We start from the raw sequence: 18,791 nt of genomic DNA, 5'->3' as shown, positions 1-18,791 counted from the left end.
TAAAACTTATTCAAAAGACACCTATATCATTATTGGAGTATCTGAAAATTGTTATCATGACCTAGGTTCAAAACTTGTCTTCACCTATTAATTACAAACCTCTAATTTGTTTGCTCATAGTAAAGAAAATTTAAAAAAAAAAAAAAAAAAAAGTTTCTCCCTTCTCCCCCTATGGTTTCCAAAATTATTAGGAGTATATTACAAAATGTAAACTTGTAAGTTGTGACATGTAACACGTCAACTTTGAAGCGGTCATGCTTCAAAATTTTGGAGGAATCCACCATTTTAAGTGACAAATGTCCATTTTATCTTAAAAATAATAATGATATGGCCCTCCACATTTATTTGAGATTAAACCTTAATTTTTCAAATTGAGAATTGTCCCTTGACTTTGGTTTTTTTTTATTATAAACTAATGGAACAACAACCCCAATGCCTTCATTATCACCACCATCGTTATTACCATCACTACTATATCATTACCTTCACCATCACCGAATTCATCATCATCATCACGATTAACAACACTATCATATTTTGTCAAATTTTTGATTTTCGAATTTTTGAAATGAGACGGATAATATATATATGGGTCAGGATCAAGGGACATATGTAAAAACAATGTAACATTAATAAATTTTCAAAATATGGGTTCAAATTTTTGAATTGAGCTGATTTTTTTGTGAGGATGATCTCTATGATGGGAAGATCATCCGAAAAAAAATATATAATCAGTCCAATCTGAAACTTCTAACCCCATTAAAAGTGTTTAGAATGTGGACCGTCGATTTGTTACCAATTTTTGTCAATAATTTGTAAATCACTTTTGATGGATTTAGAAGCTTCAGATTGAGCTGATTTTTTGTGAGGATGATCTTCTCATCATAGTAACCATCCTTGCAAAAAATCAGCTCAATCCAAAACCTCTAACCCATATTTTGAAAAAGCATTGTTTTTACATATGTCCCTTGAGCCGCCCCCTACATATATATATATAAAAGGTAGCGTTCAAGGGACAACTTTTTGGCAAAACATTTTTCAAAACATGGGTCAGAGGTTTTGGAATGGGCTGATTTTTGGTGAGGAGATCATCATCACCAAAAATCAGCCCATTCCAAAACTTCTAACCCCATCAAAAATAGTTTATAAAAAATGGACAGTTCACAATTTTTCAACTTGTAAACATAGGTTAGAAGTTTTGGAATGGGCTGATTTTTGGTGAGGATGATCTCCTCACCGTAGAGATCATCCTCACCAAAAATCAGCCCATTCCAAAACCTCTAACCCATGTTTGAAAAATGTTTTGCCAAAAAGTTGGCCCTTGAACGTCACCTATATATATATATATATAATATATATATATATATATATATATATATATATATATATATATATAATATATGGGTCGGGTTCTTACGACCCCTATTACGACTCATATTGCGACGCACCGTTTTGTCTTATATGGGCAAAAATGTTTGGAATGGGCTGATTTTTTGTGAGGATGATCTCTATGGTGAGGAGATCATCCTTGCCAAAAATCAGCTCATTATTAAACTTCTAAACCGTCCAATTTTTGTTGAAAAATTATAAACTGTCCAATTTTTGTAAATCAATTTTGATGGGGTTAGAAGTTTTGGAATGGGATGATTTTTTGCCAGGATGATCCCCTCATCACAGAGATCATCCTCACAAAAAATCAGCCCATTCCAAACATTTTTGCCCATATAATACAAAATGGTGTGTCGCAATGTGAGTCGTAGTAGGGGTCGTAATAACGTTGTTCTATATATATATATGAAACATATGCCACATATTTTCCATTTATCGAATTTTTGCAATTTAAAATCGAATAGAACTCGAATTTTTCATGTGTCAAATTTTTGCCATTTTTCGAATTGCTATCAAGGGTCCCCCTTGCCCATACTAATAATAATTAAAAAAAAAAAAATTGTTAAAAATGATTTAGTATAATAAATAGGATAAGTGTGTGTTTAGTAACTAGACTATGTGTGTATCATAAATAATAGAGTACTGATAATCTGACTTAGCCACGTGGCAACTCAATCAACTTATCTGACGTGATAGGCTCGAGAATCGTAGATGAGCTCTCCTAAGGATATAGATCCCAAGGAGAGCACATCTATGGTTCTCAAGCCTGTAACGTCAAGTAAGTTGATTGAGTATGCCATGTGCTTAAGTCAGATTATCACAACTCTAAATAATAAGTAGATAGGTTATATTTCAATGATAATTTATGGTTATCGTTAACAATTCACTTTTTACCCGCAATCTCAAGTCACACAAAATCTATTTTTATTGATTAAGTAAGTATATTTAGCGGCAAATTTATACTTTTAGTGATAATAATTTAGCAAAGATTTTATTGTTGTGGCTAAAAGCATAATTTTAGTGACGATTTTAAAAAGTTATGGTTAAAACATTTAACCACATTACTTTTAGTCAGGGCTATGCGGCAATAAAAATGTCACCGATTTTTAAACATATAACCACAGTACTTGTAGTGTTTTAAACATGCATTTCACCTACTAATCACTAACTTGCTTAATTACTAAATTTCAAAACCGAGTTGGTATGGGTCCAAAAAGAAGTTTATTAGAGTCAAACTCGGTCAGATGCCATTTTTAAGGTCAAACTGATCAAATTAATGTGATACGTATCGTCTCCTATCTGATTTGATAAATAAAAAATCAATATTTTCACATTAATCCTTATCTAATTTGATTCTATTTAACTAAAATATATACAAAGTATACATCATATATTTAAATAAAAAATAAGTATACATCATTAATATATTTCAAGTAAAAGCATTATCAAATTAGGTCTCTAGCTGATCCAAAAATGGTTGATCCAAAATAAATTTAATAATTATTAGACCAGGGTCCTTAACAAAACCCAAACCCTTACCCAATCCCATAGTTATTGGAGAGAATTAATGTTTTACAGAAGAGAAGATATAATATGTATTAATTTGATATAAAGATTTTAGAGTATTATAGGTATTTAATATTTTAAAAGACGTGGGTCTCACTTTAAATTTAAAACTGTGTAAGTAACAAACTTTAAAAAATAGAGAATTTTTTTTTAATAAAAATGAAATATTGGGTCCGTCTACTAAATATGTGTTTGGTAACATTTCTAGAATGGAGGTGGTCCATCTTTAAAATTCTAACTTCAGAAGTTCTATTTTTGTTTGTTTTGTTTCGGATTTCAGATTTCAAACTTCAAAATCAAAATTCAATAGATGAAACTTCTAAAATCTGATTTTTAATTTTTAGACTTTAGAAATTTTACCTAACATAGCCTAAGTGTGTGTTTGGTAACACTTTTGAAGTCTGAATAGAGGTGATTCACCTTTAAAATTCAGTCTTCAGAAGTTTTATTTCTATTTGTTTTGTTTCAAATTTCTGACTTGAAATTTAAAAGTTTCGAACCAGTAATGGGGGATGCTAGTGAAACTTCTGAAGTTTGATTTCTAATTTCTAGACTTTTCAAAAGTTTTGCTAAACATAGTCAAATCTCACATTATAACAATTTCTGGTGTTTTAAAACATAATTTTGATGTGCCAATAGAATTACTCTGCTATTTTCCAATTGAAAGTTTGAAACTTCTAAGTCATGCATTTACAGAGAGACTTAATGCGGCAAAAAGAGGAGAAACAGCAAAAGCGAACCTAAGAGGAGAATTTTTTTAAGAAAATAATGGTAGAGATTATAGACTCCATTAGATCTCTTCAGATCAGGCAAGTTCTCACACAGGCCATTACTATTGGTTCGTAATTCTTAAATCCTTTTATCTTCATCTATGGGTTTTCATGTCTTATTTGAAATCGTTTCAGATTCTCAATTTTAGCTGCAAAACAATTGTTTTTTCTTTTTTTAATGATATGGGTTTTTGTAAAAACAAAATTTTGAAGAACACCTGCTTAAAAATAAAAAAAAAGTGGGTCGATTTGATTTGATTCAATCAATGTAATTTCTTGTTACAAAATGAAAATTGTTGTATTCAGGTATGATTGTTACATCAGCACTGATTATATGGAAAGGATTGATGTGTATTACTGGTAGTGAATCACCTGTTGTAGTTGTTCTTACTGGAAGCATGGAACCTGCTTTCAAGAGGGTGAGTTGCTGATTTAGAACTCATGCTTCAATTATTTGTTACACATAGAGAAATAAATGCATCAAGGTTTGAAAATTTTGAGCTAAATCACCAAAATTTTGGGATTCCCCTTGGTTTCGGATTACCCGAATTTTGACCAATTTGGGACTTGTCTCATTTAAAATTTAGCAAAACTTTGAAATTACATATTGGTTTCATTTCTTCAATTATTTGTTATTCATAGAGAAATATATGCATCAAATTTGAAATTTTTGAGCTAAATTACCAAAATTTTGGGATTCCTCTTGGTTTTGGATTGTCTGAATTTAAACCAATTTGGGTCTTGTCTCATTTAAAATTTTGGCAAAACTTTGAAATTACATGGTGATTTCGGTTTCCACCTATAAAAGATAAAGTTTTGAAAGTAATTGTCGTCCTCTGCTCCTTATCCCAAGTATTGGCATTGGCAACATGAATTGTATTTCACCATTTGAATCATTTGTCAAGTTGTGGGGCTTCATATTTTCTCTAAACAATTCCATCCATGTAGTTTCCGACCTTACTCATGGTCTTTTAGAGCCTTTGACTTGCACCAACGTGCTCCTTCTCGCTAGCACTGTTATTGGTTTTCAATGTACATAACCTTATCATGTTAATCGACTTGCCTTTATTTCATTTCCTATTGGGGCTATTTTAAGTTTCCACAAATGTACTATTGTGATTGTCTTTTCCTAGTCTTCTCACTCATCCATTTCGACATCCCCAGATCTTATTGTCATTATCACAATCATCGAAGTCTTATTCAAAGAATTTGGGTTCGGCTGAATAAATCATGTTCCTCCATTCGAGGTCAAAGCCACGTTTCTATTAATTCTAGTGTTCATGTCCAACCCCTCAATACCTTAATCTATATTCTTTTTGGTATTCATTCGCACTTTTTGAACCTTCAACCTGGACATTCTTTCTAACTAGGGATATATTTGGTTTTCATTGTACATGAACAAACCATCTCAATCTACTTTTAATAAAAGAGAGAGAGAGAGGCTTTATTTGACTTTTTATGCAACTTCTATTAAATTTTTAAAGACGTTGTTTTAGAAAGATGGAGGCTTTCACATTATACTGCCGTCAGGTTTATGCTTCACTCATTAACTCAAAGAGCCAAAATCCTCTCATGTTTCTTGCAATATTGTCCTCATTTTAGTATTTGTACTTCATATTTTTGAGTTAATTAGTGTGGTAGCCCTTGACTTACCTTCATATCATGCATCTTTTCTTAGATTTGCACTGTGTATATATAACATAACTGAAAAAAGTTCCATTACAATACAACATTACTTGAGATGTTTTCAATAATTGTTTTGAGTAGCGGTACTCAAGTAGACCTTCATATTTCGTGCTCCTTATCACACTAACCACACTTTTATGTACAATAACTATATAACATTTATTGGCCTTGCAGGGTGATATTTTGTTCTTACACATGAGTAAGGACCCTATTCGAACTGGGGAAATTGTTGTGTTCAATATTGATGTACGTACTGTATTATACTGTTAATACTTGCATTTATCTATTTTTAATAGTTTTCTTTTATTTTTATTTGTTTTGTGAACATTGTCAAGCTTGTTCTTGCATTGATTTTCTTTCATTTGAAAAGACTATTCTTGTAGTTCTTTTCATCCCGTTAGTAGATGCGCTGAAATTGCTAACATATCTTTTCTTCAACTTATTTTGTCTCAGGGACGTCCCATTCCCATTGTTCATCGTGTCATTGAGGTTGTTATTCTGGCCAAACCTTTTTCGTATTCATTCAATTCCGTGGAATAATAGAAGCAAACTTAGAATTTCACTGGTATGACTAACGTGCTTAATAAATATAAACATGATCTAAAGCTTTGTGTGTGTGTGTGCAGGCGTGCCTGGGTGCGTGTGTGTGTGTGTGTTACCAATTAATCTGGGAAAATAGAGCCCTAAAATAAAATATTGTCCTATTTTCTTTATATGGTGTTAAGCATGAGTGTTCAACCCCTATAATGGTTCCCATACCAAACTGTCTTTTTCTTCGTTCTTTTACAAGTTTATAGTGAACTGACAAGTTGTTATTCAATTCTTAATACTATATCAGACCATTTTTACCGATCTTTTTTTGTTTATGAAGACTGCGTACTATTTTATTTGTCTATTAATCAGGTCGTTTCTTTCATAGGTTCATGAACGACGGGATACTGGTGAAGTTGATGTTCTCACCAAAGGTACTAGATATTTAGATTTAACAAAATTATGGAATCATTAAGGTTACAATTGTTGTTTTATTTTCTTGATAGATAGGGATTGTATTGTGTCAATTGTTTCGAGTGTTTTATAGCCATTCATCTATTTTTTACTCCCCTGTTGACCTTTCAAAAAAAAAAAAAAATCTATTTTTTACTCATCAGAAATAAAGAAAGGAATCGTTTAATATTGACCTACTTTTCCTCAAAATTTTTTTTAATGATTTGCTACAATTACCATGATGGCAGATATTCATATCTTTGCTACCTTTCTTCTTTCTTCAGGGGATCGTAATCCTGTTGACGATAGAGGCTTGTATGCACATCATCAGCTCTGGCTTCAGCGGCACCATATCATGGGGAGAGTGATAGGGTAAGAACCTCTAGCATTTATCCTCGAGTTTGGCTTTGAAGCGGCTGGGCCACTTTGAAATTATGGATGAACCCTCCTCATAACATGACACATGATTTTTTTATATTTATCTCACGCCCCTACTCTTTCACTAATATTTGAGATATCTCCTTGGATACTACACGTGTAACATAAGGGAGAGGGTTCTACTGAAATTTTAAAGCGGGATGGGCACTTCAAAGTTTTTTTCCATTTATCCTCTCTGTTTTGTTCACTTGCATCCATACACGAAGGACACCCATTTTCCAAAACTTGTCATGTTCTCAAGATCTCACTCACCCCATAAACACTTTTACCATATTACAGATCCCATTTCTTAATCTGCATTCTATTGGTAATTCTTGTGCAGATTCTTACCATATGTTGGTTGGGTAACCATTATCATGACTGAAAAGCCAATCATCAAGGTATACTTCTTTCAAATGTCTAATATTTGAATTAAGATCTACAAAACAACCACTAAAAAGAAAAAAAAAGTTAGTGTAGTGGGTGCTTCTCTTACAACTAAATTTTCTTTGGTGTTCTTCTTGCAGTACATTCTTGTTGGTGCTTTGGGGTTGTTTGTTGTGACTTCGAAAGAGTGATTCTAGTGTTGAGGTGTGGTCAACATACACGACATTCTTTCATATTTACCAGCTGACACTATAAACGCCGTCCCATTTTGTTTCTTCTTCCATACTTCATACATTTGATGCAAATATTAGCTCTGAAAGAAAAGAATAAATTCTATAAGAATGAAAATGTTTAGTAGCTCACTTATAAGAAAAATTAAAAAACGTTATACTAACTCAGGAATAGGTTATTTATAGCTTCTTGATTTGTCTACTTTCTTCTCATTGAGTTTCTTCACCTTAACCAGGCATGATTATCGAGTTTTCTATGAAAGAGGAGTAATTTTGTGGACCACTTGTTGTAGAAATTGAAATTTTGGTTTTTCAGCGAATGTACTTTGTGTTGGGGCAGTAATTCAGCTTCTTGACTTGTACCAATTGTAGCTGGTTTCGCTTCTACAATTTGGGAAAATAATTAAAATTAGCGAAAGAAAAAATATTCAGTTTCCTTGAACTCCATTTGATTAAATGTGTAAATTTTTCTCAAATTCTTCAAGAAAAGCAGCCCCAATACTTGAATTCATACGTTGAGCAACTAATTTGAGTTATTAGTTATATAAATTATGCTTTCCGTTAACAAAGATAATTGCCAAGATGGATAGATGAATAAATCAACTAAGAAAGATAAAATTATGAATAAATTTACTCAAGAAAATTTAAGTGTAACCGCAATGAGCAATAAATTAAGATGAAGTTCATTGAAATTTCTTGGGCACATTCAACAAATGCTGGTTACAATCCTAATAAGAATGCATAAGTTCAAAGTTCTAAAAGAACAAGATGAAGATCCAAACGATCGTGAAGGAAATTGGGAGATGAACATCTATATAATAAAATACAATGGTAGGTCTCATTCTAATATAATTTTGTTGGGATAAAGATTGAGACAAATGAGTGAGATCCACACAATCCTACTTTATTATCATTCATCTTCTCCTCCCTTTTACTTTATTGTCTTTTCTCTCATTTTCTTTTTTTTAATGGAGTCGTGATAATTTGACTACCTCATGTGGCAAACTCAATCGACTATTTGACGTGACAAGTTCAAGAATTGTAGATCTGCGCTCCAAGGGATACACGGTTCCCTCAAGATACATTTTTTTATGGGGAAGTGCAGCCATGTATCCCGAGGAATGCAGATCTACGATTCCCTAATTTGTCACGTCAGGGTAGTCAATTGAGTTTGCCATGTGGGGTAGTCAGATTATCATGATTCTATTCAACAATACCCTCTAATTTTACTATCTTTCCCTCTTTTACCCTTAAAGATTTTTTAATGATACCCCCTCCAACTTTATTATTTTTTCTCTTTACCCTCTTTAACCTCAAGGAGCACACCACAAAACTCTAGTACTTTTAATCATAGTCACCAAGTCAGAATACAAGTTTAAAACGTCAACTTTGGAGAAAACGAGAAAAAAAATAAAGATAAATATAAAACATAAAAATAAATATTATAATTTATAATAATAAAAAAGGTAATCATATAATATATTAGATTTATTCTAAGCTTCCAATATATTTTTAAGTAAAAAATAAAAATAACATGTTTCCACACCATGGTTTTTAAACTCGTCTGAGACCGAGACGTATCGCCCGAGTTAACTCGGTATTGGAGTTGAACGAGACCAATTCACAAAGTCATTTTTTGACCGAGTTTTATGACTCACGTTCATTTTTTTGAGTTGTCTCACGAGACGTCTCAAACGTATTGGAAAACTTGTCTGAGACGACTCAGTATTGGGCCTAGACAAGACGAGACGCAAAATCAAGTTTAAAACCATGTTCCACACATAATTATCCATTCTATTATGCTAAAAAAATTTTACCGTCAACTAATATTTTGAGTCGAATAAGGCACTATTGAAAAGATTTTAAAAAAATCATAACATCAAGACACTATTATCAAATCTCATATTAAATAGTTTTTATGAATCAAATCACGAAACAACCATAAGGCTATGAAAATAAATCATAGACGTACAAGAATGAGGTTTTATTATTTTAAAAAACATGTTTAAAGCGTAAAAAACAAGTTTAAAAATGTAACGTATTTGTTTGTGATCATGATGGAAGAGCGCAATCATGGTGATATCCATTACTAACTATTTTAATCTAATTAAAAAAATTAAAAATTTTAGATTTAATAGAATATGCTCTAATATTAATATATAAAAACCACCCAAGTAATTCCATCCATTTATATGGTTGAGACCCTCCCCTTACATTTTTATCATAAATATTATTTTGGAAAGTAAAATAGGAAAAGAAAGGGATGAATGGAACTAAGTTTAATATAAGAAGAAAAAAGAAATTAAAACTTAATAGAAATGGAGTTTAATTTGGTGCCAACCTAGAAAATTAGTTATCACACATCTTAAGAAGAACTGCCCACAAAAAGAAAATTTTTGGATTTACTCTTTATGTTTTTTAATATAGAATTACACTTTTGAGTACGGGTGCAACTTGGTCCGGTTCAAATCGAGAATCGAACCAAATCAATAGTTTTGGACCGGTTTGGTTTGGAACAAGTTGCGATTCGATTCTAGATTGCGATAATGAAGAACCAATCAATTTAGTTCGATTCTCAGATCAAGCTTGTATAGAACGAATTCTTATGCAATAAATAAATATATATGTATATAATAATTATTATGAATTATTTTAAGAGTTAGGACATAGATTAGTGATCTTTTATGAATAAACTAATGACTTTTTATAAATAGATTTGTGATTTATTGTATGAAATTTTATTTTTATTTTATGTTTGTTTTTTCATTAAAATAATATTACTTAAAATTTATAGAATATTGGCAATCCGTAGAATCTAACCGAACCAAATCAACTTTAATTCAATTTGGGTAGGTTTGATTCCAACAGAATTTGGTTCAGTTCTGATTCTTATTTAGTGAAATCGACTTATGTCGGTTTGATTCCAATTTGACCTCAAACTGAACCAAATTACACCCTTACTTTTGAGAGCATTAGAAAGTTAGCTTGGGTTGTCACACTAGACTTCTCATCCATTGACTTTAAGGGTCTCCATGATTGCGTACTAAAATTAGTGGAAAAATGGATTTCTTGAGAAAATGTGATTTGTGGGTGTATAATCTTAGGCCTTTTTACGAAAATCATTTTTCTTGGGAATTCATATTTTTATTCTTGGTGGAAAATATTTACCCACCCAATCTCTTAGGAAAATGAATTTTTTTTTATTTTATTCTCTCAAGATGACCCCTACCCAACCAACTCTTATTCCTATTTTCCTAACTGCAATCATACACTTTGGATCAGACTCTTATTGGATTGAGATTTTATCGGAACTTAATATTATAATCCAAATCTGATCAAGAAACAATCAAGTGGGATCCAAATTGGGCCAAATCCAAATTTTATATACAAAATCTAAATAAACTTCATACATCTCAATATATATAATTTATATACTTTCTAACATATTATCGGATCGGAAATGATTGATCCAGATTCGATCCAATAAGATATTGGACCAAACCCTTATCGGATCAGATTCTTAATGGAATCCTAAACATCAATCTAGACCTGAAGTTATCGGATTGGGTTTCAGGTTTGACCCGATCCATTGACAACCCTAGAATTCAACCTCATTTTGTGTTATTAGCTTAGGGCTGTTAATGGACGAGATTTAGATTGAATTGATACTCGTCCAAAAAGAAATTTACTAGAGCCAAACTCCAGCAGATGTTGGCCAACCAATCAGACCTGGCCATGTCAGCAGTCCATAGAGAAAGAAAACCTCAACTGCAGTGAAGAGATGTCAAGTGTAACTCCAGAAAAGAAAACCTTTCCCCAATATCTCCTAAACTCCTTTCACAACTTTCCCATTTCATTGGAATAGGATGCAGTTTCCCTCCAAAACAAGATTCATTCACTCTTTCAAAAAAACTACTACTACTGTGTCTGGAGTGGCATCACTTAATCCCACACTACATGAAACATCATCTTCACTGATCAACAAAAGAGCAGTAGAACAGAACTGCTTAGCTCTCTTACAAATCTGCAACTCTCTCCCCAAACTCACCCAAATTCATGCCCACCTCCTCAAATCTGGTCTCCAAAACAACCCATTAGTCCTCACAAAATTCTCTTCAACGTCATCCGATCTCAACTCCATTGATTATGCTACATCCATCATATTCTCCAACGACGCCATCACTCACCTCTACGATTCATTCCTTTTCAACACTATAATTCGAGCTTACGCTCAAACGAACAACTCAAAACACAATGCCATCTCTTCTTACAATTTCATGCTTCGCTCAGCCATCTTGCCCAATAAATTCACCTTCCCTTTCCTCCTCAAGGCTTCCGCCGGCCTTCTAGACTTGAATTTGGGCAAACAAGTTCATGGGTCTGTTGTAAAATTTGGGTTCGATACTGATCTTTATGTTCAGAATACAATGGTTCACATGTATTCGTGTTGCGTTGGGGGAATTGACTTTGGGCGCAAGGTTTTTGATGGAATGCCTAAGTCGAACCCAGTTTCTTGGAGTGCAATGATTGGAGGGTATGCTCGTTTGGGCCGGTCTATTGATGCGGTTGTACTGTTTAGGGATATGCAGATTGCTGGGGTTCGGGGGGATGAAATTACAATGGTTTCCGTTCTTTCTGCTTGTGCTGATTTGGGTGCGCTTGAGCTCGGGAAATGGATTGAGTTTTATATCGAAAAGGAGGAAATTTCAAAAACGGTTGAGCTTTGTAATGCACTTATAGATATGTTTGCTAAGTGTGGTGATGTTGACGAAGCGGTGAGAGTGTTTCGAAATATGAATGACAAAACAATTGTGTCTTGGACTTCGGTGATCGTGGGTCAAGCAATGCACGGTCGGGGTTCAGAAGCCGTTGCTTTCTTTGAAGAGATGAAGAAAGTTGGGGTTGTCCCAGATGATGTTGCCTTCATAGGGTTGCTTTCGGCGTGTAGCCATGCTGGCTTGGTCGAAGATGGTTGTCGTTATTTTAATTCTATGGAAAGCAAGTTTGGCCTTGTGCCAAAGATAGAGCACTATGGGTGCATGGTGGATATGTTTAGCAGAGCAGGACTTGTGAAAAAGGCACTAGAATTTGTTCGAGAGATGCCGATTGAGCCCAATCCAGTAATTTGGCGTACCTTGATTAATGTTTGTCGTGCCCATGGTGAGCTTGAGATAAGTGAGAGTATCACAAAACGACTTATCGGAGATGAGCCCACACATGGGTCAAACTATGTTTTGTTGTCAAACATTTATGCAAATATGTTTCGATGGGAGAAGAAATCAAAGATAAGAGAAGTGATGGAAAAGAAGGGAATAAGAAAGGTCCCAGGGTGCACGATGATTGAACTTAATAACAAAATTTATGAGTTCGTCGCAGGAGATAGAACACATGATCAGTACAAAGAGATCTACAAAATGGTGGATGAAATGGGGAGGGAGATGAAGAGGGCAGGATACGTTCCAACGACATCTGAAGTTTTATTGGATATTGATGAAGAAGATAAGGAAGATGCATTGAATAGGCATAGTGAGAAGTTGGCTATTGCATTTGCTCTTCTAAATTCACCTCCGGGAACTCCTATTCGTATTGTCAAGAACTTACGTGTTTGTAGTGATTGTCACTCTGCCACTAAGTTCATCTCCAAGGTTTATGATAGAAAAATAATTGTCAGGGATCGGAGTCGATTTCACCATTTTAAAGACGGGTTGTGTTCATGCAAAGATTTTTGGTGATAAACTAATGACTTTGCCGCTAAATTGCATCTCTTGAACAGATTCAATCAAATGAAGGATGTCCTCAAGGGTGTTTGAGAGCAGATCCATTTGACGGAAAGGGTAAATATGTTTTGAAGGGTTATCTTCCATTTCTTGAATAACTGTGTTACATTAGGAGGGAGAACAATATTGCTATCACAACCAGAGCGCCTAAGTTCATTCAGCTTGCACTAGGGACTTACCTCTCTCTGTATGTCTCTCTTATCTTCAACCTCAAGTCAAAAACACTTGATTTTTCGACTCAGAATACCATTGATTTCTAGAGACTGAAATGAGGTGGTTTGTTTACATGGGTTGCAGATGAAGATTGTTTTGTACAGATTGAAAATGAGGAGTGAAGATGAATGGGCTTCCAAAAAAAAGGGTGGGGGGGATTTTTTGAGGTTGAAGATAAGGGTTTCTGATACTGTATTCTTGGGTTTTAGAAAGAAAAAAAAAAAATCACGATATTTGGAAATCCAATAAGATAACCAGATTCAAATTCGGAATTTGAATCTGAATATCCATTGAATTCAAATTTGGATATCGCGACTTTCTTTTCAGATTCAAATACAAATATTGGAATATCCAATTCAATTAGTATCCATTGACAGGCCTACTGGCGTACCACTGCACATACAACACACAAGTTACGATTTTCTCTGGTCATGCTACCAGAAGTGAACATTCACTGGAATTTCTAGGAGATCATGCCCATGAAAATTTAACAAAAAACATCTGATCACCCTGGCCAGGAACCAATTCACACACAAGATTTATACCTCGAAGCATAATTGGTTACGATACATAACAAAGAAGATAGAATAGAAATTAGGTTGTCATGGGGGAAATTTTTAGTTTTTTAGGATCTGTAAACAACCGAAATTCAGTATACTGGAAACTTAAGATTTACAAAAATGATTCTAACAATTATGATCACAACATGTATCGTAAAGCATAACAAGTTTGTGGACCCAAGAAAATGTGAAGGTATCAGATTTAAAACAAAAATCTCCACGATTGAAACTGTTTGTTTGCTAAAATCTCTTCAATTTCCTCGGCTGTTGAAATAGTAATAGTGCATCGGCTGATCTGCACAATACAAAATTCACTTATACACTAAGAATACAAACACAGGAAATATTTGCTTGGTAAACGAATATTTCATTATTGGTAACTAGAATTGTAATACTACGAATATAACGACTTGAAAACAAAACAAAAAGTCACCCATCAAGAAATGTAGAAAATGCACAAATATCACTTCATCAGCAACACCTCGTCCCAAAGATTTGGGATCGGCTAAATGAATCATGTCCCCACATCCCATTCTGTCCGGAATCATATCTCCACAATATTACTTACAATGAAAATTATATTATGCTTTAAACATAGAACCAAAGATGTTTAAAACTATAAAGGACTCCAATAAAATATAAAAAATGGTTGATTCCTAAATTATTATGGCACAAATCGTTTAACCTTGTAAATTGAATATAAGCCGATTAAATTTAAAAGTATTGTACTCAGGAAATAAAACAGGCATTTGCATGATATTGTCTTCAACCAACCACTTGAAACATGTTTGTTTTTTGTTTTCTATCAGTAATATACTGATATTTCACTCTTCTTTTTTATGATAAGCATCCATTAGCATTCTATTTATTGAAACTAGAAGGTGGCATGTGCAAACACACATTTCACTGAACGGCTTATTTGAACTTTAAAATATTAATTAAAGGGTGATTGTGGAGATTACATAGTAAAAAGGATATTTTTGTAATTTTGAAAACTAACTACCGTGATTTTACGGACATGGGATTGCAATTTTCTTTCATTTTGACCAAAATAAGCCTCTAATTATATTATGTTTAAATGTTAAGGTGGGGATATTTTTGGAATCCAAACTTGGTGTCAAACCACTTCTACTCCACCCTCTCTCATTATAATAGTAAAGATGAATAGGAATTAGCAACATTTTTTTTTATTTTTATTTTTTGATAGGTGAATTAACAACATTATAGCTTTGCACAAGAATCATTATCCTTATAAGTAGAGAAAGTTCAAACCACAATGCATAAGTACACTCGACAAGTGCATAAACTGTCATTTCATGATTAAAAGCATACAATTATTATCATTTAGAAAGCGAAAAACAAAGAAGAATAACCTCACCTTGAGTTCAGACTTCACGCCACTGTCTCAAATTGTTTTAACCTGTCACAGTGTGGAGTCTCATGTGAGATGCCCCACTGCCTCCGCTGCAACTCCACCCGACAATTCTGTGTAAGAATCGAAATGTAGTCTCTCTCAACTAATCCTTCAAGCTTGATTCTCTCCGGACTATTATAAGGGTATTCTTGATCAAATTTTGCTGTCCAGACATAATAATTGACACCCCTTTGGGTTGTGAAACGATACTCATATGGGTAAGATCTTGAAAAAGCATAAATGGGCTGAGAGGATGGAGGGAAGCTTGGAAGGAAGTTTAACAGGAGCACAAGAAGAACAGGCAAGAATTGAACAAAAGCACGGAAATTCGAATTGCCAGATCCTTGATGACCCGTTCGAACACTTGGTCCCATTCCTGTGCCAAAAGTAAATCCGCGGAATTGGGTGGTCGCCCGAGGCGCACCACCAAAGAAAAAATTCCTGAAAATCTCCTCTGCATCAATGTCGGCCTCGTAAAAACCGTTGAAACTTTGTGGTCTCCTCCTAGCAGTAGCTCTCTCATAAACAACCTCTTCAGACCCAAGAAGATCGTACCTTTTCTTACTTTCTTCGTCACTGAGGCACTGAAACGCTTTCGAAACAGCCTTAAATGCTTCATCGGCACCAGGCGAGTTGTTCTTATCGGGGTGAACTTTCAAAGACAGTTTACGGTACGCCTTCCTCACATCTTCAACAGAACAACTTCTTTCTAACCCCAAAATCTCATAATAATCCTTTTTCTTCCTAATCTGTCTAACAATTGAGATCTGTTCCTCTGTGTAAGTCTTTAGTGGAGATGACGAAGACCCACTTGAAGGGGCTCTACGCCTAAGAGGAGGAATACCTAAGGGGTCATTCGACGAGGACGATTCATCCCAAGGACTACCGGTTGGTGCGGTTGAATCTGAAGCCGTAGGATTGCTAGATTCTCCTTGTAATTTTGATAAGAGATCTTCAATTGGGAGATTTGGGTCAAGGCGACGCGCTTTTGAGATAAATTTTAGGGCACGGTTGCGATCGCCGAGTTCTAGGGCTTCTTGTCCAATTTTCAAGCATTTTATAGCCTCATCTTTGTTTCCGTCCATTGCTGGGATTCGAATTTCGAACAAGAACAGAAACCCCAGAAAGATTATAGCAGACTGCAACAATTCCAAATATATATCTAGGTTTAGTTTTCGAATTGTTTGATTTTGGTCTCAGAAAAATGGAATTTAATTTGAATAATTAATTGCGTAAATTTATAAATTAAACCCCAAATCGAAATCTTACTTACAGAGAAAGTAGAATTAGAATTTAGACGCTCGATTGGTTTAGGGTTTCTTGTTTTCTTCTTCTTCGAAATTTATCTGCGAGGCCGCCTTGTCGCGTTTGGTCTCCACATCTGACTTCCAACCCAAATAGAGAGGGAAGGTTGTTGACATATATAAAGAAGGGTAAATTACACTTTGACCTCCTGTAGTTTGGCGTAATTCCATTTTAACCCCCAAAGGTTTTGATAACTGTACTTACCTTCCCTATAATTATCCAAGGGATTGACTTACGCCTCCCGTCAAAATGCCGTCAACGTTACTGTTAGGTTCCTTTAATAAATACCAATTTAAAAATTTTTTAAATATTTTTCATTTTATAAATAAAATATGCCTTGAGAAAAAATGGGTTCAATGAATGCGGACAGGGGCATTTTATTTTTTATTTATAAAACTGTTTTTTATTAAAATAATATAAAATAAGTGTGTAAAATAGTAAAATAACATCTGAATTTTAAATGAAAGGGGAGGTAAGAGCAATTATCAAAACATTAGGGGGTTAAAATGAAATTATGAAAAATTATAAGGGGTCAAAGTATAATTTACCTTTTAAAGAATGAGTCGTGATAAACGGAGCACTCCCCTCTGGAACACGCCCACACTATCGTGGCATGCACTGGAACAATAAGATTCTCTTTCTTGGGATACACAATTGCACATATTTATGTGGATGTACAATTGTGTATCTCGAGAGAAAAATCTATGATTCTAGCCTATGCCAAAAATCACAACTCATATATAAATGACAAAATTTACTCTTTTAAAGGGATAAAATTTTGATGATGAATTATTATGCCATGTGGAAATTCTTTAGATGATGATTGTTTTCGTATTGATGGATTTTTTTTTCTTAATTGGATCTCAATATTAGGATCCTAATCCAATCTAAAATAAAATTCCATGGGTCCTAATCCAATCCAAGATTATTATTCCCTAAGAGGGGATTGGAACTCAAGACCTCCACTTTTGGAGATATGTTTGACGCCATCTCATCTCGATCCAATAAGGGATTCGAATTCAAGACCTTCGCTTCTTGAGATGTGGTCTTGGTTATCCATTTCGAAACATCTATTAATAGCTTAAGAAAATTTTGTTTATGAAGCAGAAGGCAAAAATGAGCTTTTCTTTTTGCCTTTGGGGGAAGACTAAACTCTTTATTTACTTACTAACTGTAAATGTGTTTTTTCACTCTACTTAGGGATCTCCCTTGAAAGCTCTTAGTTCAGTAGGCGATCTGCAACAAGACTACTCCGATGATTAAGTTAGAATTAGTGCCATGTTAATAAAAAATTCTCAAAGAAGATTTTTTCTAACCTTTTACATGAGTTGCAACTTGGTATTTATAGGGGTTCTGATTGATGGATTTTTCAAGATATTCTCAGTGATTTCTCTTAAAGTTGTTGCACCTACTCCCTGATTTGACAATTGCAGGAATTGCTATAACTGTCCTAATAGGTCTGAGGCAATTGCAACCTATTTGTCAAGCTGTGAGCTATCACATTTGTCCTATCAATGATAGCACTATCAAGCCTATCATGTCAGTCATAAGTGATCCAATCTGTACTTTAAGCTCGATATATTTTCCATTTAACTCGGTGGGTTGGTAATTATTTATGTTGGTTGCCATGTGTCAATAGCTCCAAAAATTACTTTCTACACCAACCATTTCTTAATTTATGTCAAACAATTAAATTATTTCTTCCCCATTCTCTCTTTTTCATTAATTCTTCTTTCTTCTACTTCTCTCTACTCTTTTTAGTTTTAGTTTTTTTCTTTTTTAGTGTAATTTTATTGAAAGTTTAATGGCATTTGGATGTTTTGTATACTACAACATTAATTCAATAATGTATTTATCTTGCAAATTATTTAAATAGTATTTTGTTGGACCTTTGTACAAGCTTTGTAACTATATATTTAGCATAATTTTTATTTATTTATATCATATTATTGGTCTCAACTTAATGATCATAGCATGGAACAGATGTGGGTGCGTGCAAATGACAGGAGTGGGAACTGCAATATCAAGAATATTTTAGGGTTAGGGTATGGAGCATCTTTCAAACATTATATATTTCAAATATATATAATGGG

General features: G+C 33.8%; 1 protein-coding gene and 2 pseudogenes across 5 annotated transcripts; 2 read left to right on the top strand and 1 right to left on the bottom strand.

The window, feature by feature from the left end:
• Positions 1 to 3,601: 3,601 nt before the first annotated feature.
• LOC147392559 (uncharacterized) lies at positions 3,602 to 7,951 on the top strand. 4 transcript variants are annotated; one of them, XM_086457037.1, is made up of 8 exons: positions 3,602 to 3,793; positions 4,032 to 4,144; positions 5,586 to 5,657; positions 5,851 to 5,976; positions 6,331 to 6,376; positions 6,680 to 6,767; positions 7,156 to 7,213; positions 7,340 to 7,946. In XM_086457037.1, exons 1-8 carry the CDS (start codon positions 3,724 to 3,726, stop codon positions 7,388 to 7,390), a joined length of 624 nt encoding a protein of 207 aa, XP_086313163.1. In that variant the 5' UTR covers positions 3,602 to 3,723; the 3' UTR covers positions 7,391 to 7,946. The 4 variants fall into 4 exon arrangements, 3 of the variants coding, with proteins under 3 accessions (XP_086313163.1, XP_086313164.1, XP_086313165.1); XR_015182419.1 differs by having other exon boundaries at positions 3,606 to 3,793; positions 5,851 to 5,900; positions 7,340 to 7,950; XM_086457038.1 differs by having other exon boundaries at positions 3,607 to 3,764; positions 7,340 to 7,951.
• Positions 7,952 to 11,101: 3,150 nt separating this feature from the next.
• On the top strand, positions 11,102 to 13,564 carry LOC147392558 (pentatricopeptide repeat-containing protein At4g21065 pseudogene; annotated as a pseudogene).
• Positions 13,565 to 13,921: 357 nt separating this feature from the next.
• Positions 13,922 to 16,817, bottom strand: LOC147392557 (chaperone protein dnaJ 49 pseudogene; annotated as a pseudogene). Its single transcript, XR_015182174.1, has 3 exons — positions 16,667 to 16,817; positions 15,358 to 16,532; positions 13,922 to 14,274 (listed from the first exon to the last, which is right to left on the bottom strand). The product of XR_015182174.1 is annotated as a chaperone protein dnaJ 49 pseudogene (transcript).
• Between the last annotated feature and the right edge of the window lie 1,974 nt (positions 16,818 to 18,791).

The sequence above is a fragment of the Akebia trifoliata genome, chromosome 10 (assembly GCF_017979445.1).
Source record: "Akebia trifoliata isolate Shusen 1 chromosome 10, ASM1797944v1, whole genome shotgun sequence".
Taxonomy (NCBI): domain Eukaryota; kingdom Viridiplantae; phylum Streptophyta; class Magnoliopsida; order Ranunculales; family Lardizabalaceae; genus Akebia; species Akebia trifoliata.
The sequence above is the reverse complement of the archived record's forward strand: the minus strand, read 5'-3'. Positions and strand labels throughout refer to the sequence as shown.